The sequence below is a fragment of the Ailuropoda melanoleuca genome, chromosome 9 (genome assembly GCF_002007445.2).
Source record: "Ailuropoda melanoleuca isolate Jingjing chromosome 9, ASM200744v2, whole genome shotgun sequence".
Classification (NCBI taxonomy): Eukaryota; Metazoa; Chordata; class Mammalia; order Carnivora; family Ursidae; genus Ailuropoda; species Ailuropoda melanoleuca.
This window is the reverse complement of record NC_048226.1, coordinates 74737353-74763872: the sequence shown is the minus strand read 5'-3', so window position 1 is coordinate 74763872 and position 26520 is coordinate 74737353. Positions and strand designations below refer to the sequence as shown.

The 26520-nt window shown below is 36.0% G+C and overlaps 1 protein-coding gene and 1 long non-coding RNA gene across 4 annotated transcripts in view; one reads left to right on the top strand and one right to left on the bottom strand.

Moving 5' to 3' along the window:
• The window catches only part of EMC2 (ER membrane protein complex subunit 2), a 44722-nt gene extending 42105 nt beyond the window's left edge, over positions 1-2617 (bottom strand). For both annotated transcript variants that reach the window (XM_019799132.2, XM_019799131.2), the window contains exon 1: positions 2578-2617. In XM_019799132.2, the coding sequence (XP_019654691.1) occupies positions 2578-2617 (40 nt within the window). The remainder of the gene's footprint in view (positions 1-2577) is intronic.
• A 184-nt stretch (positions 2618-2801) lies between these two features.
• On the top strand, positions 2802-26326 carry LOC105237403. 2 transcript variants are annotated; one of them, XR_002142569.2, is made up of 3 exons: positions 2802-2875; positions 11841-11950; positions 26232-26326. It is a non-coding gene; the product is annotated as an uncharacterized LOC105237403 (long non-coding RNA). The 2 variants fall into 2 exon arrangements; XR_004627882.1 differs by lacking the exon at positions 26232-26326 and adding an exon at positions 20938-21839.
• Positions 26327-26520: the final 194 nt, after the last annotated feature.

Sequence of the window (26520 nt, the reverse complement as noted above, 5' to 3'; positions counted from 1 at the left end):
TAACTCCTCTAACAAACATCATTAATTTTCAGCTGGTTGAATAAGTAAACCATATATTCTACTTTTTTTATAGAGCCCAAAAGATTAGAAGAGTGTTAGACTTACTATATGGGTCTTTTATAAACATGATAAATTTTCCTATCACAAGAATTATAATACTTTTTGAAAAAGCCATTTCCACAACCTTAACTCATGATGAGAATTCAATGGAATTCTTAAGGACACAGTTCCAAATAACACGCCCTCCCAAAAAAATCTAAACAAAAAACAATCTGTAAGAGTCCTCTATCACCCTCTAACATCCTAAAAATTTGTTACTAGAAGTCTCTGAAACAAAAATCTAGAACACTCTTTAAAAGTCCCCTAAAATAGAACTTCGATTCTGAAAAGGTCTGAAACCTTCATTTTACAAATAAGCATACTGTATCTTATTAGTAAAGTGAGCTGCCTAAGTCTACCTAAGATACTAAAGAAAGTTTTCCAATACTAGAAAAAAGGCTTATAGTCTTTTGTGACAATTTGTTAATGTTTATTATTAATGCCATTAACAATTCACTTAGTCAATAAATGACGACTGAGCAAATCCAAAATGTCTAGCACAAGAACAAGATACAACTGGTCCCTCCCTTCATTCTAGGAGACAAAATTTTAAAACGTAACAAATTGGATAAGTACTTCAATAGTGTGAGGACACAGAGTTAAAGGGCCAAGAGTACATTTTGCTTTCATTGTTTTTTCTTTTTAAAAAATTTTAGGGGTGGGATAGGGTAGGGTGGTCAAAGAAGGCTCTCTGAAGTATGTGACCTTTGAGGGAAATTCTAATAGAATATATAATGGTAGCAAGAGTAGGGCAAGAAAGGGAAAACACTCCTACTGGAAGAAACAGCATCTGTCCAGCCCTAAGACAAAGAGGAGTAGAACACATTTAGGGAATTCAACAATTGAACTCATAGAGTAAGAGAGGAAATAGTTAAGATAACGCTGGAGACATGAGCAGGACCTAGAACATCTTTTTTATAAAGCACTTAATAGTTTAAAAGCACTTTAACATGCTTTCTCTATTGTCCAAACATACTTGTGAAGTAGTAAATATTATTCTAAATTCACTCCCCTTTCGAATACCCACAGGGTAAGGTCCAAGTTACCTAGTTAAATCACCTTGTCTGCTGGTAGGTCTGATAATTACACATCTACTTGTTCCTACCATCTAAGAAACCTATACTGAACATACCTTCAAAGTAGCACTTTCTAAAAACTATGAAATATTTGAAACGTTTTTTAAAAAGCATTAAAAGTAACATCCACATATCTACCATCTGGTTTAAAAATATATCCTGACACAAATCTTTTAAAACTATGTATTTTACAAGTCTGTCCTCTTCATTAGACTGTGAACTCCCTAAAAGTAAGGACTGTGTGTTACTTAGTCTAACATACCCAAGATCTAGCATTAAGCACTTAATACTTTTGATTAATACAATGAATTCCCCAAATACAGGTAGAAATACCATTCACAGTGAGCTAGAGGCCACAAAATCAATGATAAATTATTGAATTCAGTTCTAATATAAAGGAATTTTACCTTTTCCCATATGTGTTTGCAATTTTGTAATATTGGATAGGTGCATTCACCATTAAATGATCAATATAACTTTCAGTCCACGTGTTATTAGGTCATTGTTTAAATATATGAAGAAGGCATTCACTAAACAAATAATCTATTAAAGTCTACTGTTAAATGATGGGAATAGAAATTTCAGTTGTACAAGAAACTCGAGGCCCTTCTCTTAACCATGCTTCCCACTCAAGTTTTTAAGAAGAGAAAAATCTCATAGAAGTGGTTCAAAGTTTGGCTGCTTCCAGATTTAAAGAACACACTCCACCTTAGATTGAAGTAGGATGGGAAAAGAAGTCCACCACACGTGAGCATATGACCAAGATAACCAGTAATCTGCCCTTTCAGAAAAGGAATTACTGGAAGAAAGTGAGAAGAAAGTTGTGTTACGAGTCTAACTGTGTTTTGAGAAGGAGTGGGGCAGAGAATATTGAAGAGGAGAATTCAGAGACCCAGTTTTGCAGAGAACTAAATGTAAGGTGGCATGTAGAAAAATCAGATTTGTTCATGGGTCTTTCACAGGCCTTTACTGAACAGAGTTGTAACCTTTACACAGCACTTAATAAAAGGCCTTACAGGTCCTGTATTTCTTGGCTGCAGGGAAGCTTCAGCAGGTTACTATCTCGCCTCCTCCGCGCCGCCCAGCAGCCACATGAAATGTGTGACAGCCCTCCCGCCTTATAATGGAAGCTACCCTGGGCCACTGTACTGGCGCAGAGGTACGTGGGTCAGTCTATCGATGAGCACAAGCGGTGGGGAACACCGCAGACTCCAGTCGGAGGCCGGGCCAAGGAAGGGGTCAGCCTCAGCCTCCACCATAGCCACCACCTCAGCTTGGCCCGTCCAGAGGGAGCTCCAGTGCACAAGACAGACCGGAGAATTCACGTCTCCACGGGAAGCAGGTACTGCCGAAACGCTTCCCAAGGCTTTTGGTCTTTCCGCGCCCGCCCCGCCGCAGTTACCTTCCCAAGTAACATCGTAAAGCTCTGAAACCTTCGCCATCTTCTCAGAACCTGGAGGCAGGGAACGAGAGGGCGGGGAGACACCGTCACGTGACCTGCGACCGGGCGGTGGCGAATTACGACACCACTATTCATTGGTCGAGAGAGGGAAGGGGGCGGGAATCGCTGCGCACGTGCACGCGGCTCTGCGGAGGGGCTGTTGGGGAAGGGGGCGGGGCGAGTTGGGCGGCGAGCGGCGTTCTTGGACTCTGAGGACGCAGTGGCTAGGCGCTGGAAGGTGGAGCCGGCGTGGTTTGAGGTGACTGTTTTACCAGGGATTTTTTAGCAGATGCTGTTTTTTTTTAATATGCGCAACTCCCAGCTTTTCATTTTTTTCTGTATAGGTGTATTCATTCTCTTCCCACTCCCTAATCAGTATCTTGTTCTCTTCATGCGCTACCTCAACGTGACGTTCTTCTCCAGTCCTTTATTTGCTCCCAACTTTCCTCCTTTCCTTAGTGGGATTTGCTTTCCATTTTCTTTTGAATGTTCGACTAAACTGATACACTCCAAATTTTTTTTTAAATCTTTGTGAGGGACTAAGCGGGATTCTGTCTTTGCACATTATGTGTGTGTGGTCGAGGACTTCTTACTGTTCATATGCCTGTCTCCTTGCCGATCTGAATCACTGTCTGCCACTCTAGATTTGAAAACGCATTAAGATCTTATAAATAAATGAATGAATGAAATACCGAATAATGTACGAATGAGACCATCCCAGGCCTCGCACTTCGCTCCTCCATTCCCATGGAAGTACTAGTCCTTTGGCTATATATACTACTTACATGCTGATGACTCCCAAATTCTCCCCTGAGATCCAGTTCTGCTTTCTTGACATATTCACTTAGATAGCTAATATGCATCCCTAACTTAACATATCCTGAAGAGAACTCAGGGTTCCTGCCACCATGCCCCCCAACTTGACCTTCCCCACTGCAGTTGATGAAACTATCCACCTAGTTGCACAAACTAAAATTCTAGGAAGTATTGTTGATTCCCCACCCTATATGCAGTTTGTCAGCAAATTCTGTATTCTACTTCCAAAACTTTCCCAGAATCTATTTATATCTCCACTACTACTACTTTAGTCTAAGCCACAACCATCTCTCACCTGAGTGTAATAGCCCCTTAACCGTGTTAGTTTCATTCTTGCTGTGTAAAATCTATTTTCTATACAGCCCCCCTACTGTCTTAAAAAAAAAAATCGGACTACAGAGGTCCTTTGCCTGTGGCCCTCAAATGACTCCTCCAGGCAATAAAAATATACTCTAAACACTTTACCACAGTTCACAGGGCTTTAACCAGTGTGGCTCTCTCCTACATCTCTTAAATCATCTACCATTCTTTCTTCACTAGATCCCAGCCGTTCTGACCTACTTCCTATTCCTCAAACATTTCAAGCTCCTATCTGCTTTGGGTAGCATTTGCCCATTATCCCTTTTCGTGGAATGTTCTTCTCCGTATCTTTGGCTCTTTTCTTTTTGTTTTTTATATCTCAGTTTTATTTAAAACTACTATCTACTTATATGGGGAGCCTTTGTTGACTATCCAATAACAAGTAGCTCCTAGTTAATGCCTATTACATCGTTATGACACTTACCAGTTTGATTTCTTTTCTTTACTTATTTTCTGTATTTTTCATTGTTATATAATTTCCTTGAGAGTATGGACTTTGTCATTTTAACCTTGGAACATCCAACCTAGGAAAACACCTGGCATACAGTAAATGTTTATTGAATGAGTGAATTAGATACTCAAAAAATAACAACTTCTGTTAGTGATTATTAGGATAATATTTCATAGTAGGGCACATATGAACTCTTCTCCCTGATTATGGATAGGATGTTCTCTTTTTATATCTAATATTTTCCTAAAAATTATAAACATAGTGAGTTTGGGACTATACCAATTCATTTTACATCTCCCAGCCCCTTACCACAGTATGTGGCATATGTATTTGTGACATACATCTACAAATTAATATTTGTTTATCCCTAACATTGTGTTGGATTTTTTGAGGTGGTGAAAGCCCAACGAGGTGCCTTTTAAATACTTACAATGGATATTGTCAGTTAAAACTAATTAAGGGAGTAAATATTCTCTAGTCATTTCAGCTAAATGCCCTTGTAACTAGCTGCTAGTGTCTCTCAGGCAGTAAACCATACGACAGTATGTTAAAGGAGGCCATTTTCAGAATTTCTGAGCTGGAAGCTAGAATGATTTCATTTTTGACTTAGACGATATTTATAAATCATTAGAACTATATTTTTCAAACTTCTTTGCCTGCAACCTATATGAAGGAAGACATTTTACATCACACAGCATGCATACATATATATAAAACTGAAACCAAAAAAAAACTAGCCTTCGATGTATTTCTCTCTATATTTTCTATTCAAATTGATTCAATTTCACTTTTTTTTATAAAAGCACTAGTTGCAACCCATTAATGGGGTAATGCCCATACTTTGAAAAACAAATGGACTTTGTATATGTTTCCTAATCTGAGGCCCTGAAGTAAAATGGTTTGCTTAAGTTCTTGCCACTAGTAGGTAGCAAAGATGGGAAATACATATCAAGAAGGTATGCTGTTTAAATCATAGATAAAAAATGAACTATTTACAGGAAAAATATATTTAAGGGAAATTTTTTTTACCAATAATAATTTCTGAAGTGGGGAAAGTGACTGTATGTTTACATATTGTAACATTGCGGGTGTCTAATAAAACTTGCCCTCCTCAGGCCAGGAAAAAACTGGTATATCAGTAACAAAACGTCTTTATTTTTCTTTAACATTTTATAATGTAATTATAAGTGTGAATAAAAAAGAAATATCTTCTATAGATAAAATCATAACCCTGAAAACATAAACATCAATCATACTTCCTATAAATCTGCTTTTATAAAATATTTTCAAAATTTTATCTCTCACTCTCTCACTACTTTGAAAAAGTAGTTTTCATTCATATATGTTAAAAATATTTAATCCAGGGGCACCTGGGTGGCACAGCGGTTAAGCGTCTGCCTTCAGCTCAGGGCATGATCCCGGAGTTATGGGATCAAGCCCCACATCAGGCTCCTCTGCTATGAGCCTGCTTCTTTCTCTCCCACTCCCCCTCCTTGTGTTCCCTCTCTCGCTGGCTGTCTCTATCTCTGTCGAATAAATAAATAAAATCTTTAAAAAACAAAAAAAAAATTTAATTCAATTTCTCTGATTGAACACTGCCCAGTATTGGTGAGAAGTATCAAGGAAATATCCAAGCAGCCAAATATTAGATTATGCCATGTTAGACATCATGGGAAATAACTATCTCATCTAATGGTCTCAGTAAAACAATGAAAAAAGCATATGAATGTGGTCTATGACATGCTTTAATTTTTTTTAAAAGGTTATGTTTGAATAGTTAGAATGATAATACATCAGGATGAATTAGAGTCAGAAAGGAATAACTTTGAATAAGCCTACATTATCTTTGAGGTGGGTTAAGCTTTATTTATCAAGCCATATTTATCACAAGCCCTTTGGAGTGCTTCTCTTTTATGGTCAAAGTTTACTTACTTCAATTAATATCTTCAGACATTATGAAAGACTAAAGCAACTTTTTAGATGTAATAAACGTTATGGCATTTGCAAAATGGACATCATTTAACAAGACAGCAAAATACCATTTGAATTGATTTTGCAATATCCAACATCGTCATCATTATTTAGAATCTGTTTGCTTTGTTCTGTCTTAATCATACTGAATTAAAATATTCCACATTATGTAGCACAGTTTATAACCTCTATTTACTGTGACAATTATCCATGAAAGTAAATTGGTTTCACTGCAAGTCTCATATAAAATTTACTATACCTTTTAAATCATGTTATTGTTTCTAATTAGTGAATCATAGCCATAAATCCCTTTGTATTTAAGGGAAAATATTACTTATTTCATCTTCATTCCATGTCAATAGATTTTTCACTGTGACACATTTACATTTGGAAGGAAGTTTTCCTTAGAGTTTTATTTACCAAAAGCCAGATTAACATGGAGTTGTTTTAGAAACCTCTGAATACTTTTTATTACATTTTTAAAAGATTATATAATTTGATATGTCCCACCCTCCAAACACAAGAGCCTATACCCCCTTTGCTGGCACAACTATAGCATTTAGGCACTTCTAGTTTTTCCAACTTTGCCATCATTTGCAATATATGTTTTAAAATGTTCCGGCAGTTCATTTCACATCCAGTTATATTATTTTAGAAAGCAAAGGAGAGTCTCTGGGAAACCTTTCCAGTGAGATCACTTTGGTCCTTTCACAGTAGAATTCACGAACTGATAATTACCCCTCTGTGCCATAGTTGTAACAGTGAAAAGGAAAGTACATCCAGAAAGAGTACACCCAGAATTTCTCCCACATGAGCAATAAATTAGAGCTGTTTCTTTTTAAGATTTATAACCATACTTAAAAGTCCACTTTTTCAAATGATAGTTATTTAATTTCTCCAAAGTGTATATTCTGTTCTCATACACACATACATCTGTGTATATGTAGTAGTCGTTGTGCAAAACTGTATTTTTGTAAATATCCCTTTTGTGTACCAAACATCCAGGAGGGTCTATGAAGTATTACAGTGACCTGATGGTTTATGGAGCCCAATTAGACTCCATTTTCTACAGTAGAACTATAACTGAATTCTTTACTTGAAAAATGTTCAAAAAAGTATTTATTCACAAGAAATAAATTGCATTATGGGTAACCTCACACAAAAATATACTGAATATTGGGGCGCCTGGGTGGCTCAGTTAAGCATCTCCCTTCAGCTCAGACTGTGATCTCGGTCCGGGGATGGAGTCCTGCATCCAGTCCTGTGTAGGGCTCCCTGCTCCATAATATTTCCTGGCAGGAAGTCTGTTTCTCCCTGTCCCGCTGCCCTCCTCCCAACCCTCCTCGTGCTCACACACTCTCTGTCTCTCTCTCAAATAAATAAATAAATAAAATCTTTAAAAATGTATATACTGAATATTAACTTATACATTTTTTCTAAGTACATGTTATTCTGTTACAAATATAATTTTCATTTTTCTACAGTCTCTCTTCTGTGATTTGTTAGCATCACTCTAGCCTCAAGTGGCTTAAGTTGTTTATTCAGACCTGTAGTTCTGATATATCTTACCCTTGCCATCAGGCCACAAGTTCATTTCCTTTACTGGTCATCTTTTTCTTTCTATGGTCATGCTGACCACTCTTGGCCAGAATTCACTTAAATGCCAATAGCAACACCAGACACAAAGTATCCATCTTATCTTTCAGGTCAAAGTCATATGCTTTTTTGCACATAGGAGGGCGTACTTAGTCAACCCCATGGATTTGTTTGGGAAAAAGACCAGCTTCCTGGCAGAATTCCACTAAGAAAACTGCCCACCACCTAAATCCATTCTACCAGCTTCATCTATCTCTATCTCATACCTGCAGAAGCACCACAATCTCAAATATTTTTTAAACATATGTAACATAATTTTTTAAATTGTAGATAAAATTCTTTTTTTTTTTAAAGATGTTATTTATTTGAGAGAGAGGACATGAGCGGGATAAGGGGCAGGGGGAAAAGCAGACTCCCCACTGAGCAGGGAGCCTGATGAGGGGCTTGATCCCAGGACCCTGAGATCATGACCAGAGCCGAAGGCAGACACAACCAACTGAGTCACACAGGTGCCCCTAAAATTATTTTTTTAATTGAAGTATAATTAGCATAGTGTTATATTAATTTCAGGTGTACAATACAATGATTCAACAATTCTGTATATTACTCAATGCTCATCATAAGCAGTATATTCTTAATTACCTTTATTTCACCCAACCCCCTACCTACTTCCTCTCTGGTAGTCACTCGTTTGTTTATTCTCTGTATTTAAGAGTCTGTCTTTTTGTGTGTTTTCTATTTTCTTTGTTTCTTAGATTCCACATATGAGTGAAATCATATGGTATTTGTTTTTCTCTGTCTTATTTCACTTAGCATTATATCCTCTAGGTCCATCTATGCTGTTGTGAATGGCATGATCTCATTCTTTTTTATGGCTTAGTAATATTCCATTGTGCATATATACCACGCCTTCTTTATCCATTTGTCTATGGATGGACACTTGGATTGCTTCCATACTTTGGCTGTTGTAAATAATGCTGCAGTAAACATAGGGGTGCATATATCTTTTTGAATTAGTGTTTTCTCTGTCTTTGGGTAAATACCCATAGTGGAATTACTGGATCATATGGTAATTATATACTATTTTTGAGGAACCTCCATGCTATTTTCTACAGTGGCTGCACCAATTTACCTTCCCACCAACAGTGCACAAGGGTTTCTTTTTCTTCACATCCTCACCAACACTTGTTATTTCTTGTCTTTTCGAGTTTAACCATTCTGACAGGTGTAAGGTCTTATTGTGGTTCTTTATCTTGAAACTGTGAGTTAAGGAACAGTATAAGTGTGCTTCAAAAACTGCCACTCAGTTCAAATTACTGCCACCTCACTAAAAATTTTTTGAGCAAAATAGTATTTTAACTTCCTTCAGCCATTATGTTTCCATTACAGATTCTTTTGCATCTTTTAATAATGGGCTTGAGCATTTCTTTGGGTGGGGTGGGAACCACAACAGTCAGAGGGGAATAATTTCAATTGACGCAGTTTTTCTAGCAATAGCAAGATTATGGAATATTAAAAATAACCTCAGTCTAATCTTGAGAAAACATCAGACAAACCCAGTTTGAGAGCCATTCTATGAGAATAACTGACCAGTACTCATCAGAGACTGGTAATGACATTATACATTGCTCTTCTAAGCTTTTAGACAAATGCTTAGTCTTAGACACCCATTGACAGATTCTAGTGTCACATATGTAATGGAATTAAATGTACAGACTTGACAATTATGAAAGAGTCGCCAAAGTAATTTGTATTAACTACAAATTGTACGTACCATGTCATGGAGGGCATGGAGTTTCCTTACGTTCCGAGGTAATAGCAGTGGATTATTTGCCAGTATACATGTACATTGCTCCCTTCTGCGGAACTTGCTGGGTTTTAACCCAAGGTTGCACATTCTAGCTATGTAATTAAGCAATTTGAGCAAGTTATTTTAATTTCATTGAATCCTAGTTTCCTTATATGTTGAATAAGCGTATTAATACTTGCTGATTATAACAAAGATTACAAGTAATAAACTGGGAATTTCTCACACAGAGTTTGGCATGTGGTATAATAATACTCAGTATTATATACCAATTATTGAGTACTTACTGTATACTGGCACTTCACAAATTGCTCTTTGTAGATTATTTCAAACAACAACTCCACTTTCCAGATGAAGGAACAGTTCTGAGAGGTTAAATAACTTTCCCAAACACACTATGATACACTCCTTCACAGAGTAGGATCTTAGTAAAAAATAGCTTTGTCATTTTGGTACTCTGGGAAGGGAAAGCTTGAGCAGGGAAAGCTTTCAGACCACGAAGCATATTTGACGCCTGTGAAAGAAAAGAGAATACGAAGCTGGATTGGACAGTAAGAGCCTCACGCCACGATTTAGATCTGACAAAGTATTAGCCATTTCAAGGAGAAAAGCTCCTGAGCAAAGATTACCCGTTAGAGTACTGCACTGGGTAGAAATGGTCAGGCCCTAGAACCCTCACATGTTCAGTCATTGAATGGGGGCTGCCTGGAAGATTGTGGCCCCAGCTCAGAAGCTGAGATGAATTTTGAAGCCTTAAAGAGCTGGAAGCTGTCAGCTGCCTTGCACTCCTTGCAGTTGAATAGCAAGTTCTTTCTTGAAGGGAGATTCTAACAGTACACTTCCCTTGCTGCCACAGTAGTATTGTTATTATTATTCCATTCTGGGTGTAATCTTCCATTTTTGTTGAGAAGTAGGTCTCCTGAAATACTAGCTAGATTGCGAAGCTATTTAACATAGCTTTTAGACATGTGGAAATTTTATTTCAACTCCACAGAATATCTTCTTCTAGTATATGATTAATAGCTCAGCAGTGGTTGCTTTGCATTGAAAAAAAGACATGGTAGATTATAAATAGCCCACAGAGACCTGAAAATTTGCTCATTTGTTTATGAGACACTAATCAGGAATTATTCACTATTTTCTTGGAAAGGGAATTAATGCTACTACCACTGATAAATTACCTAGGATTTCATATTTCTTTTTTTCAGTCAGATTCCAAGTATATACAAGTAATTTAGAATTTTTAAACAGCTTTCCAAGAATAACAGTATAACTCTGAAAAATGGCAGCATTTCTAAAATTCTATAACTCAAGATCTCCATGAAGTACTAGAAAATTCCAAAGATACTGTGCTCACAATGTCCCTTGATAATTCACTGGATAGCTGCCATACTATCATTGATGATTGCTTGTTAATAAACTTAAGCAAGGCCAAATTTTGTTAATACTTGCCCCCCAAAACAAAATTGATTACGGGTCTAAAGTATGAATGGTGCATAAATTCAAAGACCCTCACTGTCAACCTGTACTTCTTCCTACTGAATGCCAAGGCAGTCCCAGTTAGCATTTGCTGTGCTGCACAGGTGCCCTCCTAGAAACGATATTACAGGTGCTCCATATCCTGGGTTGCCAGAATGAATGATATAATGAAAGCAGTACCTAATGGAAGAAGGCAGAGTGCTTCTCAGACTCAAATGAGTAGCAAAGTTATTGAGGGATTGTACCTTTTAAAGAAAGAATTAAAGCAACAGTAGAGTATTGGTGAACAAAACTTTGGCAGTTATTTTCAGGGAACAACTAGTTACATGGAACACAGAAGCTATGAATCTCAATGCACAAATTCAGTTGTGCAAGAATGAAATTGCATTTTTATAAAACTAAATTTCTAATTGGGGTACCTTCTTGGAGGAAGACAAAAATTTAATCTCAGGTTGAAACTTGCCCCTGCCTTGCTGCCTTCTCCTTTTTCAAGACTACTCTGACTTGTGTGAAAGTGATGTTTAGAATGTTGAACAAACCATAGGGCAAGGTCACTGACTGTGGTAGTATCCTTTAAGATGGTCCCCAATGATTTTCACCTTCTGGTTAGCACACCCTGTATGAGTCTTTCCCACATTGAATAGGGGTGACCTGTGTTATCAATAAGATATTTCAGAAATGATGCAGTGCAACTTTTGAGGCTGTCATAAAAGGTATTGTGTCTTCTGCCTTGCTCTCTCTTAGATCACTCATTCTGGGGAAGAAAGCTCCCATGTCATGAAGACAATCATGCGGCTTTACAGAGAGAGATACATGTAGTGAGGAACTGAGGTCTCCTGCAACTTGCAAGCCATGTAAGTGACACATCTTCGATCTAGACTTCAGACCCAGCTGACATTGTGACTGCAGACTCATGAGATACATTTAGCCTGAACAGCTCAGCTAAGCTGTTGCCAAATTCCTGACCCATGGAAACTGTGTGAGAGAACAAATGTTTATTATTGCTTTAGGCTGCCAGCTTTGGGAATGAATTCTTATACAACAACAGGTAACTTAATACACCAAAAAAATCAGAAAGGATGCAGACAGTGGCTTATTGCTTACACAGCATCCTGGAGCCTCCTCTGTTATCCCAGGCATTATTCTTTGTTTGGGGAGGGTAGGTGATTATGGGTAAATGGCTATTTATCAGTGAATGTAAAGTACTTTGATAACTTATAAACCGGTACAGCCATACCAATTATATATCAGTCATGCTTATGTAGTCTCGAGGCTTTGGGAAGCCCACCTGGTCTTCCAGTTAGCACTACAGCCCTTGTTTCCCTCCACAAGCACCTCCACGTGTTGTGGCTCTCCTAACTACTTTTTAATCACATGGGAATTTGAGGTTCCCTCCCTCTGCATACCTTCCAATCTTTTATTTGTTCTGGGTGCTCTCACCTCCTTAACACCCTGATTAGACAATACGGCTTCTCTCCCTTGGAGCCTCTAAACTTGAATTTTATCAGCTCCCCTTGAGGCTCATCTTCCTTACCACTCCTGCCTCCATTCCCCAACCCTGTGAGAGCAATATTTCAGTCTCAAGAGAAGTACCCCTGCAGTCTCAGTGCTTTATTCCCCCAAGAATTGTCTTGTGATTTTTCCAGATGCACCTACGTATATCCTCTCTGATGAGATTTGAAAACCAAAGCCAAAGGGATGAGGTTCCTGACTTCCCAGTTTTCTCCCCTGACACTCTCTCCCAGAGACAGTAATTCAGGGCCTGGAGGACAGTGAGGCAAGTTTCACTCTCAGAGAGATGGGCAGAGAAAGAGAATATCACTTCTTAACCTAAAAATGTTATCCCACTGCCCTGTCTCTAGAGAAATTAATGTCTGCCCGCTAAAGAACTATTATATTAGCTGGGACGTGATTATTTCATCAAAGTTTAACAGGCTTTAGTTAATGGCTCTTTGCTCTGATTCCATGATGATAAAGTAACACTTGGTTTGATTTTCCAAGTACCTAGACATCTTGAAAAGGGTGCTTTCCTCACAAAGCCAATATACTATACTTCATATTTTGTTATCTCTTTCCTAGAGAGATCTTTGCCTGACTTCACCCCATCGGGGTTAGGTGCCCTGCTCATATGCTCCAGTATTTCCTCTCCCTAAAAGCACTTATCCCACTGTGTTATAATCATTATATATTATCATTTGTGTCTATGACTAGACTCTAAGCTCCATTCAGCATCTGTGTGTCATATTCATGATCTGTCCCCAAAGACTCAATAATTATTCGTGGAAGGGCAGAAGCTCCATTAGATCAATGCTCACTGATTTAGGGTTTTATGAACCAGTAAAATTTACAGGAAAAAGGTAAAGGAGCCAAATAAGTTGCCAGCTTTTTATTTTGCTAAGTGAGGACATTAAAAGTAATAACTATAATTTAGCTTCACATAATTTCATCTTAAAGTTGCTATTTTAACACCAAAGGAGTTACAGGAATCAGTAGGAACAGTCCCTGAAAAGGAGTAAATTTAACTTCTTTACCAGAAACCAGTGACAGCTTCTACCTGAATTGGCTACCACATGGCAGACACATTTGAGAACTGCTGAAAACTCCTTAAATCCCTCCTATTCTCAGATAGATAATTTGAAATGGTAACTCACCTATGTTCAAAGTGGGAAATTCTAGATTTTTTTTTTAAAGAAACACTCCCAAGTAGCTAACACTTGGTTTCCTATTCTTATTATCTATGTCTTTAAAGAAAAAGAAGTCGTTGAACATCTTGGCACATGATTCACAGCCGGGACTTAACTATCCTCTTAAAGATATTTTACTCTTTCCCAATAAATCCCTGAAGGAGTGAACATATTAGAAAGTAAGAACTACTGTAATTTTGTTTGTCTTTAAAACATGCTTGGGGAAGGGTTGCTCCAGGCTGAGCTAAGAAGAAAAATAAAATTATAGTTGAAGTATCACATGATGCAAAACATTTCTGGCAAATTTATGTTGAATATAGCTCTTGTCTCATAAATTCAGCCAAATTCATTTTGATTAAGTTTTACACTAAAGCAACACAAATGTATTACTAGTGTTTCATTTTGCAAATCATAAAAATTCTTGACAGAACAGTGGACACGTAAAGAGCATTTTCATTAGCATTTCATTTCATTCAACAAAATTCATTTTTATTAAGTTTTACACTAAAGCAGCACAAATGTATTATTAGTGTTTCATTTTACAAATCACAAAAATTCTTGACAAAACAGTGGACATGTAAAGAGCATTTTCATTTCTGGAACAGAAGGTATTTATCTCTGCAAATAGGTGTGGTATCGACAAATGGCAGAGACAATAAAGAAAACACAGAAGCCATATTTCTATTTTAAATGTCACTTATTTTGAGAACCCATGGGATAAATTACAGCAGCCTTTGAGAAAGCAGAGACATTAAAATTAGGAGATGGAAAAGATGAAATCAGTGATGATGTAATCTAGACCCTTGATGACAGAGGAGACTCCCTTAAAGAGTCTGCCTTCATGCTGTGTCTTTTGTAATGCTTCAGGCAAAGAGAGATTTCTGAATCTGACTTGTGCCTTCACAAATCTGCTTTCTTCTTATTTTTATTTTTCTATGTATTATAACTTCCTTGCTGACCTGAGGGAAAAAAAGAGGCCTTAACATTCTGATTTTAGTACATTTTTTCTTACAGTAGTACACCGAATAGAATAGTGAAAGTAAAAGCATGTTATTTTTTGTTATAAAACAATTTCACAAGTAAGTTTCACAGCTAAAGTCCAGCCTCTCAATAAAATACGTCAAACAACATCCATATGCAGGAATAAAGATTAGAAATCGCATGAATTATAGATCTCTATACATTGTAAACTCTCAAGATGAATTATGCTTTTTTTACATTGTGTTTTTTGCCTCATCAGCATTCTTTGAAAATAAAAGAGCAATACATTTAATTCAGGTTTGAAATGCACAACATGTATAATCTGACTTGTGAAAAGTAATCTATTTTAATGTATTGGCTGTCCCAATTATGATACCACCTAATGTATTAATTTAAGGAATAACTGAGTAGCTAAAAATGGTATTTATGATTATTATTAATCTAGCCTGATTCAATGTGAGTATAGGGCATAAGAGGTCACACTTACACTATATATTTTTTTAAAATGTAAGCTGGTCTTGCAGGTTTTCATTTAATTCGTGAATAGCTAATAACACCTTTAACCATTAATCTTGAATGAAAGTTTTCCCATTCTAAAAATGCTAGAAAATGAAAAACAAAATGATGTTGATAATATCATTTTTTGAGAAATGTTAATGATAGGAGTCAAATATTTTTAAACTATCAGGAGTTAAATTTGGTTCATTACTTATAAAAACAGTTATAATTGGCAGCATAATATCACTAAGTAGATACTTTAGTGTCAACACAAACAAGCTTATCAACCTGAGCTGCAAGCTAAGCACAATTAACTGAAAAACCAAAGTTCAACCAGAGTACACTGGTCTAATTCTGAGAGTTCTTCTCCCCAGTTTCAGATTATGGTCACTTTAGAACAATTACATGAGTTAACTTAAATAGACAATTTTTTTTTAGTTAGAAAAGATATATAATTTTTTTTTTAATTTGAGAGGATAAAAGGTATATATTACTCAAAGTGTAAAAGCTCTTTTTGTTGAAAGACTCAGATAGCTGAGCTTCTGAAATATGTCGTTGAATTACCAGTGGACAAATCTATGAGGAGACCATTGTTTCTGAAGAAATTGTCACCAAGGAATAGACACTCAAATGAAATTGTAGGCACACAAATAGTGATCTGAATAAATACAGGACACAAATACATAGACATGCCATTTCTCACAGTTACTGCTAAAAAAGAAACTCAATTAAGCTGTTTTTTTTTTCAATTGCAGTTAATATATAAAACAGTGATATTCCTTGAAATACTAAAATTTTGGCTTGATTTCTGACTTTACCAATTGTTCATGACATGATCTGGTGTAAGTCCTTGGCAATCTCATTTGATAGAAGATAATAATACCTACCTCAGAGGGTTATTAAGAAGATTAAATGTGAAAATGGCTGAAAGCATAGCACAATACCTGACACATGAATAAAAATAAACTTTAAGTGGTTAAAAATAATCACTGTAATGAAGTCATCATTTCATAGACTAGTTCTATTTTCTTTTCCATTCATCATTCAGCTCTAGTACAGAATGATCTAGCAAACTGTGTAATATTTCCTTGGTGATAGTTAAATAGAAGCCTGGCATAGATTTGAAAATAATATCTTGGAAGAAGAAAAGATAATTTCTATTTGTTGCATTTTTATCCACATTTACAAATCCATCTACTTTAAATTTGTGAAATCGGCAGGCAGTTGTCTTGAATTTTCAGCCAGATATCCAGGAAACCTGTATGGTTTCATAAGTTTATAAAATAAGCAACTGCCTACTCTAAACTAACCTGTCTATGAAGATGTGGAATGCAATGAGATTATAATCACACCTGTTCTTACATCTCTTCCAACACATAACCTAAAACCAAACCTCTTTTACCCATAAAAAACACTACTGATAAACCCTGCTAACAAAAGGTTTTTTTCTTCTGTCTCTTCTCTGAAATTTCTTCTTAATGTCCTTAGGAAAAAAAGCCAAGGTACAAGTGTCATTTAACAAAATTTTTTTTTCAGCTTTAAAAGTAAATGAAAGCAGTTATCAAGAAACGAACATATGTGACATTTTAATGGGAGCTAACATAATGCTAGTTCACATACCTTGTGTATTAGAATCTAAGTATTTCTTCCAGCCCATCATTCATCCCAACCCCGTTCCTTAATACTTCTCTACATAGGCTATAAAATAGATGGGGATGCAAGAATTGGCTTCATATGGTTGAAAATATAAATGTAATTTTAATCCTGTAATAAAAGGAAAGCAACAGTAGCATAAACAAATTCTGGAAACTTTTCCTGTAACACAGGATCTACTCTCATACCGTTAACAGCCATAATGAAAATCTTCAAGTAACAACTCACATCACCAGGCAATCATATTGGCCTTAAAAGTTGGTCAATTGTAGGAATGTCTCTGGGATGAAAAATAAGATTAAGAAGTTTCCTATAACTCCCCTGATTTAGAATTTTAATGCATGCATGTGAAAAAAGTTCAAGAACAGGAGAAAAGACATACATTCTTCTTTATACTTTTCACATTTCACCGCTTCATTTGGGATACCTGTCAGTCACTCCAGTTTGTTTGAAGTGTCTATTTTGTTTGGAGGAACTGGGCTAGGGATGGAAAGAGACTGTGTGAGTCCTTATCAAGTTAGCTGAAAAGTAAAGCAAATGTGTTAGTCAATTTGCTTATCAATCTCTTCTCTCCTTCCACAATAGCTGCCAGGGAGTATCAGGTCACATGACAGCTCCCCCAAACACAGCCCACAGCTGATTGGATCAATTGTAGGTACTTGACTCAAGCTGAGCCAATCAGATTCATCTTCCAAGCATTTGGAATTGGAATTTAGAAATTCTACTTGACAACTTTGGACCATTTAGGAAGAGGAGGTAAAGCTGACCCTGGAGTGACCATGTTTGGGCTTGCATAAGTGAAACACGGAAATCTCCATGGAAAAAGAAAATATTGGTTCAGGCACATAAAAAGATGAAGAAATGAGAGTCCCTTTGGCCCTGGAAGGAGAGAATAGAGAGAATGAAATCAACTGCCTTGGGTCTTGATGGCGTTTTATACCTTGTTCAGTCTCTCAAAAAACTGGCCCCTAAGTTTTTTAAATAGTGTTTTATCCTTTAAATGAATGTCCCATCATTTCTTAGCTAGTTTGTCTGATTGTCTGTTCCTTACAACCAATGACTAAGGTAGGAAGTAAGCCTTGTCTTACTTGAAAACAAAGTTTTGCAGAGAAATACTCTTAAAGAGTTACTGTAATTCACTTAGTAGAATGTGTATGACATTTGGATCTTTTTTGTTTTTAAAAAGTTAGTACATATGTAAGTGTAAAGATGCCAAACAAAGGCATAAATTTCATAAATCAAGGCATTAACATAATGTGAAAATAAGAGAAATATTATTTGATCATACTAAAAATAACTATTATAAATGAAGTCCAGCTTTACATTTAAAAGTTCTTTTAAAGTTTACATATAAATGAAATATATAAGTTTTGGCTGTTTTCCAGTCTCATTTACCCTTTGTTATAATCTTAGATTTTCCTTTTTGTATCAATTAGATTTTTATTTTCATCAAAATATGTAAACAGTCTTTATTAAGGCAAATTTCACTAAAATTATAATAAAGCCAATCTTCCTCTCCCAAACCGAACACTGAATTCTTCTAAATATACATTTTCCCTGCTATTTCTATATTTCTTAATAATATAGATTACTGCTGTCTCAGTATAGCAGTGGTATCTCTGCCAGTGCTTTTTTTCTGCTTTGCCCATCCTTTTTATATAGGGTTTACTTTATCAAACACCCAAATACATTTGCCATTGTAGGTCGTAGAGCAATTCTTCCCTCCTTCTCTACAACATTTCATTCTTTCCTGGAATTAGTAACTACTTAAACTTTACATTTGACAGTTTTTATTATTCATTTGTCTAAATTTACTGTGTTTTTTCAATACTGTTTTATGAGGGCTCAATTATCAATTTCTTCCTCCTCTGCTTTTATTTCTTTTCTATGCCCTGTTCCAATCTGGACTTCTCTACACATTTCAGTTCTGGGGAATTTTCTTGTGTAATTCTTCAGATGATTTCATTCCCTTCATTTTTTTGTTTGATAGTCAGATCCTTTGTTGGATTCTCTGAGTTCTTTGCTTTTCATCTCTTGTTTCCCATCTCCTTGATCTTTCTGTTCTATCTGGGAGATGTCTTCAATATTATCTTCCCAATCTTCTATTAAATTGGTGTTTTTGGCTATCTTATTTTTCATTTCCAAGTCTTCCATGTTCTCTTCTTTTTTTAATAGCATGTTGTTCTTGTTTTAGCTAGCACTAATCAGTTATCAGAGATAAATATCAGATATCAGAGATAAGCAGTTATCTCTCTGAGAATATTCCTTAATGTTCTGCTCCTTTCAGTGTCTCTATTTGCTCTAGGTATTTTATTTTCTCTTATCTTATCTAGTGTCTAACTTTCATATAGAAGACTTTACTCAAATGTCTTGTGATACTTAGCTGTCTGTTTTATATTTAAGTATAAGACACTAGAATGCTATATGGAAGCACTGTGTGTTTGTGATGAATACGGTGCCTGCTTTTTTTTTTTTTTTTTTTTTAAATTAGGATCTCTCTGTGTCCGTTTCATTAGGTCTTTTCTTTAGGGTCATTTGGTTCTCCAGAGAAGTATTCTTTTATTCTCCCACCTGCGTGAGTATATGTCTCAACACCTACATTCCAGGAGCAGGGTAGAGAAGGGGGCCAGAGTCCCACCAATCAGTACAAAAATTTGGACTTAATCCTTTTGACTTCAGTCCCATTTCCCATCCCATCCCTCACACTGATTACTGTCCCTGGTCCAAAGCCTCTTGGATGTAGTAATTTATCAAGAAGCTAAAACAGTTGTATCTTCCAAGGTTGAAGTAGGGAGAAAATAGGGAAGGAATTACTTCGCTTAGGAGTGTGGGGGAGTAGACAAAATATGAGGATCTAGCTACTTTCAACCGTTTTCTTTGTTTTTAGCATTGAGTTCATTATCAACTTCCCCAGTATGTTATGCCTCAATGTCCTAAACCTTTCCAGTATTCTGTAGGGTGAATTAGACTAAAAAGAAAGAAGGAAGAAAAGACAAAAAGCAAGTTTTTTTTACAGATAACTTCCTACGTAGGCACCCATGTTAATAGCTTCTTTTACTGAGCACCACTCTCCAGCTGCTTTCCATCTCCCAGAGAATTCCGTTGAAATCTCTCATCATCTTTCTCTCCCTTCATTTTTTGTTATTCTTTTTTGTTTTCTTTTTATTCCTTTACTTACTTTATTGAAGCTTCAGGAGAATGAGGAAATAAAGGCATATTTAATCAGAAGTTTTCACTTCATGTAGTATAAATTTAGATTCCCTTCTAAAAGATGTTTCTGCTCATTGCTTTTGCCAGATCCTGAGTTTATCCCCAGGGTAGAATACTTTAGGGATTTCAACATGAAGAGAAAAAAAAAAAAAAAGAACCCTAGCATGAAGAATTTTCCTGTATTTACGATAGAGAAATTTCAATGATAATGTTCTATAGCTTTCCTTAGCAAAAAGCATGATATTAGTCAACAAGAAAAAGCACACCATAATAGTGGTAGCCATAGTTGGCAGAGTTGTGAATTTTTAGGCAGTGAGCACACCGGCTCAATGAGTGGAACAATGATTCAGTTAATATGATCAAGCTGATTGATGGAGCTCTAGGGACATCCCCAGAGGAAGAATACCGTGTGTTTGCCCCTGATCCTATCAGTGTGCTCTGCTCTTTAAACGAAACTTTAAAAATACAGTACAGAATTTTAGTTCACCATAGCCACTCTTCATCACCAGAAGTCATCTGAACTTTTAAACATTGGCCAAAGCTTTCAAATTACTTTATCAGAGTCTGAGGAAAGTCTGGTTATAAACTATAAGCTAAGTAATATCAGATTAGTTAGGAAAATAACTTAGTCCAGTTTACCAAATAAGCATGTCCTTTCTTAATTTTACCCTGCTTGTGCTATCATATCATAGATGTAACCATTCTGTGGTCCTTGAAAAAGCGTTGTGCAACTGTGGGCTTAGGCCTAAGTCATTCTTCTAGACAAGTCTCCCAAATCCTCATGCACATAAATTTTCATCTACTTTCTTTTCTAGGTGTCACATAATATAGTTAAATGACCACTGAATGAAGAATAAGAGAAGTTTTAGACCTAGCCATATTTTCTGAATTTCCCAGAGTTGTGTGACCCAGTCAGTAACAGATATATGAAAATGCCTTGTAAATTATAAAGAAATCTGTATAATCCTTTCCACCATTTTTAGTTTTTCGGGGAACATTGAGTGATAATCCTGTTTAAGGAATGAACATTTTAATCTTTGTAATAAAAAGAATTTCAGTGGATTAATTTGAGGGACCTAACTTTTAATTAAAATATTGTGATTTCAGAAAAGAAAAATACCATAAGGCCTTCAAACCAAGTTATACATTTTTCTTGTAACTAACTGTAGTGTTCATTATAGGCTGAATTGTGCCCCCCCACCCTAAATTTATATTTTGAAGCTCGACCTCCAGTACCTCAGAATGTGACTTTATTTGGAGATAGGACCTTTAAAGAGGTAATTAAATTAAAATGGGTTTGCCCAGGTGGACTCTAAGCCAATATGACTGCTGTCCTTACAAGAATGGGAGGTTAGGACACAGACAGAAGACTATGTGCAAACAAGAAGATCACAACATGCAAGCCAAGGAGAGAGGGCTGAGTAGAAACAACCCTGCAAAGACCTTGCTCTTGGACTTACAGCCTCTAGAATTGTGAGAAAATAAATTTCTGTTGTTTAAGCTACCTCGTCTATGGCAATTTGTTATGTGAGCCCTAGAAAACAAATCCACTGCTTTATTGTAAAAAAAAAAAAAAATGTCAGTCAGTGGCATATGTCCCAGAACAGCATGCATTCTTTCTTAGAAGTTTCACTAATATCCAAAAGATTACTTCTTAGAAACAGAAAAAGTTGGTAATTTTACTGTTTTAATGTTGTAGTTCACATTATTCCTGATTGTGTTTATTTTAGTTTAAATTTTATTAATGGATACGGTGGTAATGTTTTATACCTCTTGAATAAAACTGCTGTATAGTCAGTCGTGCCTTCAGTAGCGTCATTGGGTATATGTGTGATTAGCTTTGTTTTTCTGTTTTACTAAATGAAATTTACTAAGCTAAAGGCTCAAATACAGCTAGTATACAAGTCATTCTCCTGGCAAATGTATATGTATAGATGTTTATATATATTTATATGTAAACTTATATATACACACAATTTACATATGTATATAAGTTACATGTATCTCTGTGTACATATATAGTCAGTAAATTAGAAAGGTCTAGGTGGGAGATACAAACTTAGAAGTCACTATCTTTGAAAAATAATGTAGTTTCTCATGTATATTTAAAACAACTTGAATTTTTGAAACTTGTAGTTTTGGTATATTAGGTTATTAATATTTAGGTTATTCTTTATTCATAAATCAATAAAAATATTTTAAAAGTCTGAATAATTTACTGATATAAATTTACTTGCTCCAATTTATGAATAAAGGGAAGAGGACAACTGTATATAACTAAATATAACAAATGTCAAATATTATCTCCCTGAATATTGAAATATAATCTTCCTGTATATTATTTGTCCCAGGGTATTTAATATACAGAGAGATTATATTTGACATAAATCATGTGGTGTAAAAAGAATATTATCTTGGCATATCCCTGTTAATGGTATGCCCTTATGAGATTTCTGGTTACTTTTTTCTTGGTTAAGAAAAATTGTAAAGAGACTTGGAATGTCCCATATGAATCTGAGTTATTTCTGCCATTTGGGATAGTTTTGCAGTGTGCTAGAATTGCTTGGTCTTCAAGAAAGTTCTTTGGACTGAAAGGAGATATTCTAGAATCCAGAAAGCCATTATTTTATTATGTACAAAAGTAAAATAGATATTAATTTATTTTTTAAATAATGAACAAAGATAAAATATGAATCTAAGAAAAGTAATAGTAATAAATGAACATAAGCTGTTTTCTGTTAACAGTTTATATTCTGACTTTCTCTTTTGTTCCTCTTTGTGGGTTTGTGCTTTTTCTAAGACCAACCCCTGCACTTGCTCAATAGATTTCATGCCCTTTTTTCAATTCAGGTTGTCATTCCAGTAATTCTTCCCTTTCCTGCTTTATCACTATTTCTCATTCTCATGGATCATAAGCAATAAAACATGTTGTGGCTTTTCATATCAGACTTTTATACACTTCTTTCCCCAGCTATCTCATCAAGAACACAAATGACATTCACCATTCTAAATACACTGGTTCATTTTATTATCTCATCTTACTTGCCTTAAGAGCAACATTACAAACGGTGATTTCCAGGACACTCACTTTCTTGGTTTTCCTCCTACCCTACTGGCCACTTCTCAAACTCTTTTTGGATCTTCCATATCTCTTGACCTAAAACATTAGAATGCCCCAAAGCTAGGCCTCTGAACATCTCTGTAATCTCATTCAGACACATAGCTTTAAATGTCATCTATCTGCTTGTGGCTTCTAAGTTTGTATCTCCCCCCTATATCTCTCCTCTGACTTCAGATTCATATATCTAACTGCCTTCTTGACATCCTTAACTGGATGTCTAAAAAGCATTTCCATACTTAATATGGTTAAATTTGAACTCCTCGTATTCCATTCTTCAATCTCCATCCAAACCAGTGTCTCCGATAGTCTCCCCTTCCTCAGTAATGGCAACTCTGTCCTTTCTGGTGTTCAGACTAAAAAAGCTTATAGTCTTTCTCTCATAACCCATGTCTAATCTGTCAGCAAATACTTTTACCTTTGCCTTTGAAATATATTCAGAATTTAACTTCTCACCACTTCCATCTCTCACCTGGGTTATTGGAACTGCCTTCTTATGTCCCTGCATAACCCCTTGTTCTCTTATAGTCAATATAAAAGCTAGAATAGGCCTTTTAAAAGGGACGTTAGAGTCTATCATTTCTTTTTTTAAAATTAAGTTTTTAATTCCAGCATGGTTAACATACAGTGGTTATATTAGTTTCAGCTGTACAATGTAGTGATTCATCAGTTCTGTACATTACTCAGTGCTCATGATGAGAAGTGTACTCTTTAGGGGCGCCTGGGTGGCACAGCGGTTAAGCGTCTGCCTTCGGCTCAGGGCGTGATCCCGGCGTTCCAGGATCGAGCCCCACGTCGGACTCCTCTGCTGGGAGCCTGCTTCTTCCTCTCCCACTCCCCCTGCTTGTGTTCTCTCTCACTGACTGTCTCTATCTCTGTCAAATAAATCAATAAAATCTTTAAAAAAAAAAAAAAAAGAAGTGTACTCTTTAATCCCCTTCACCTATTTCACCCATTTCCTCCCCTCCCTCCCCCCTGCTAACCATCAGTTTGTTCTCTATAGTTAAGATTCTGCTGCTTGGTTTCTTCTGTTTCTTTCTCTCTCTCTCTGGATTTTTCCTTTGTTCATCTGTTTTGTTTCTTAAATTCCACATATGAGTGAAATCATATGGTGTTTGTCTTTCTCTGACTCATTTCACTTAGCATTATACTCTCTAGCTCCATCCATTTTGTTGCAAGTGGCAAGATTTTATTCTTTTTATGGATGAATAATATTCCATTGAATATATATACACACATACATACTTACATACATACACATACCCTATCTTCTTTATTCATCTATCGAAAGACTCTTGGCCTGCTTCCATAATTTAGCTATTGTAAATAATGCTGCAATAAACATAGGGGTGTATGTATCCCGTTAAATTAGTGTTTTGTATTTTGGGTGTAAATATCCAGCAATGCAATTACTGGAGGATGCAGTAGTTCTATTTTTAACTTTTTGAGGAACCCCATCTGTTTTCCAGAGCGGCTGCACCAGTTTGCATCCCACCAACACTATATGAAGGTTCCTTTTTCTCTACATCCTCGCCAACATTTGTCATTTCTTATAGATCCTATCATTTCCTTACTCAAAAAACTTCCAACAGCTTCTATCTTATTCTTAATATAAGGCCTTTCAGCAGCCTGCTACTTCAGTAGCTTCCTATTCTTCTTTTCCCTTTTAACTCCTCCTGTCCTCTGCTCCAGCCCCATTGGCTTTCTTATTCTAGCCTCTTGTTCGTGAAACATGCTACAAATAGTACACCTCAAAGCTTTTCCCCTTGACTTTCTTTTTGCCTGAAATATCACATCCCTGCATCCTCCCGCCTTCTCACCAGGTCCCTCTCCACCCCTCCCAACCGCCTCCCCTGCCTAAGTCATTGCATGACCTGTTCTTTCTTTTTCTGGTCTTTGCTCCAATGTCACCTTAATGAAAGCTTCCTTGATGACTCTATTTAAAATACTGTAACTCTCCCTCCACCCAACTCTTGGCAATTAGTATACCCCTTTCTGCTCTGATAATCTATAGCACTTCTCACCATCTCATATAGTGTGCAGTTTGCTTATTTAGTCTTATTTTCTCTGCTACCCTTCACTAGAATATGAGCCCCACAAAGAGGGATTGTTGTTTTGTTCACTGTTCTGTCTCCACAGCCTAGAACAATTCCTAGCATATAATTTTAATGAACATTTCAAAAATAAATTAATATATACTGATACACTCTTCTTTATTTTTAACTTATTCACAGGTAGATTTTAAATAACCAAAGTCTACTTTTACTTTGATAAATCATAGCCAATTTACTTTGTATTTTTCTGTTACCCATAACCTATTCATAGATTTTCTTTCTAATCATAGGATAATAGATTTTTAGAGCTAGGATGGACCTTTTAATGCGAAAAATCGCTTGGCCATCATGGACTATTTGTTGAACCTCTTTGGACCTTAGTTTCTTTATCCGTAATTGAGTAAATCAAAGTCAATTTGTAAATCCTGCTCATCTTTTAAATCAATATTCAATTTGTATATCACAATATTAGAAAGGTTCATACTTAGTTTTTTTTTGTCCAATATACCAAAAGGTAGTCACTTTCACTAGAACAATTGAAATCATTTTCCATGAAGGAAAATTTCCTTCCAGTAATTTAAGAGGCATAGAGAAGGAGAATGAGGTAATTCAGGCTGGGTGCCTGTTTTGTTAGTAAAGCGGGAGGTGGGGTCTTCAACTGAAAATGGAGGGATAAAAATAAGAATGGGTATTTACAAAAAACAGAGAAAAGATTTAGAATGATGACTGTTAACAGTAAGGTAGAAAATTTACTGAATTACTTTTGTTATAAATAAAAACATTTTTTAAGATTTAAGGAAATGGTACATTTAAGTACTTAAATAGCTTCATATTTTTTATTAACTATCTTCAAATTTATAACATATTTTAGGTATTAAAAAATAAAGATACTGAGCCTTTAATCTATGAAGTCTTTCATATGTTTTGATTCTTACAGCTTTGGGAAGAATTGCACTTTCTGGGCCTTGGAAACAATTGTAGTTTCTTGAAATTCTATTAAAAAATTCATCTGCCTCTGGGCGCCTGGGTGGCACAGCGGTTAAGCATCTGCCTTCGGCTCAGGGCGTGATCTCGGCATTATGGGATTGAGCTCCGCTATAAGCCTGCTTCTTCCTCTCCCACTCCCCCTGCTTGTGTTCCCTCTCTCGCTGGCTGTCTCTATCTCTGTCAAATAAATAAATAAAATCTTTAAAAAAAAATTCATCTGCCTATTCCCAGAATTTGAA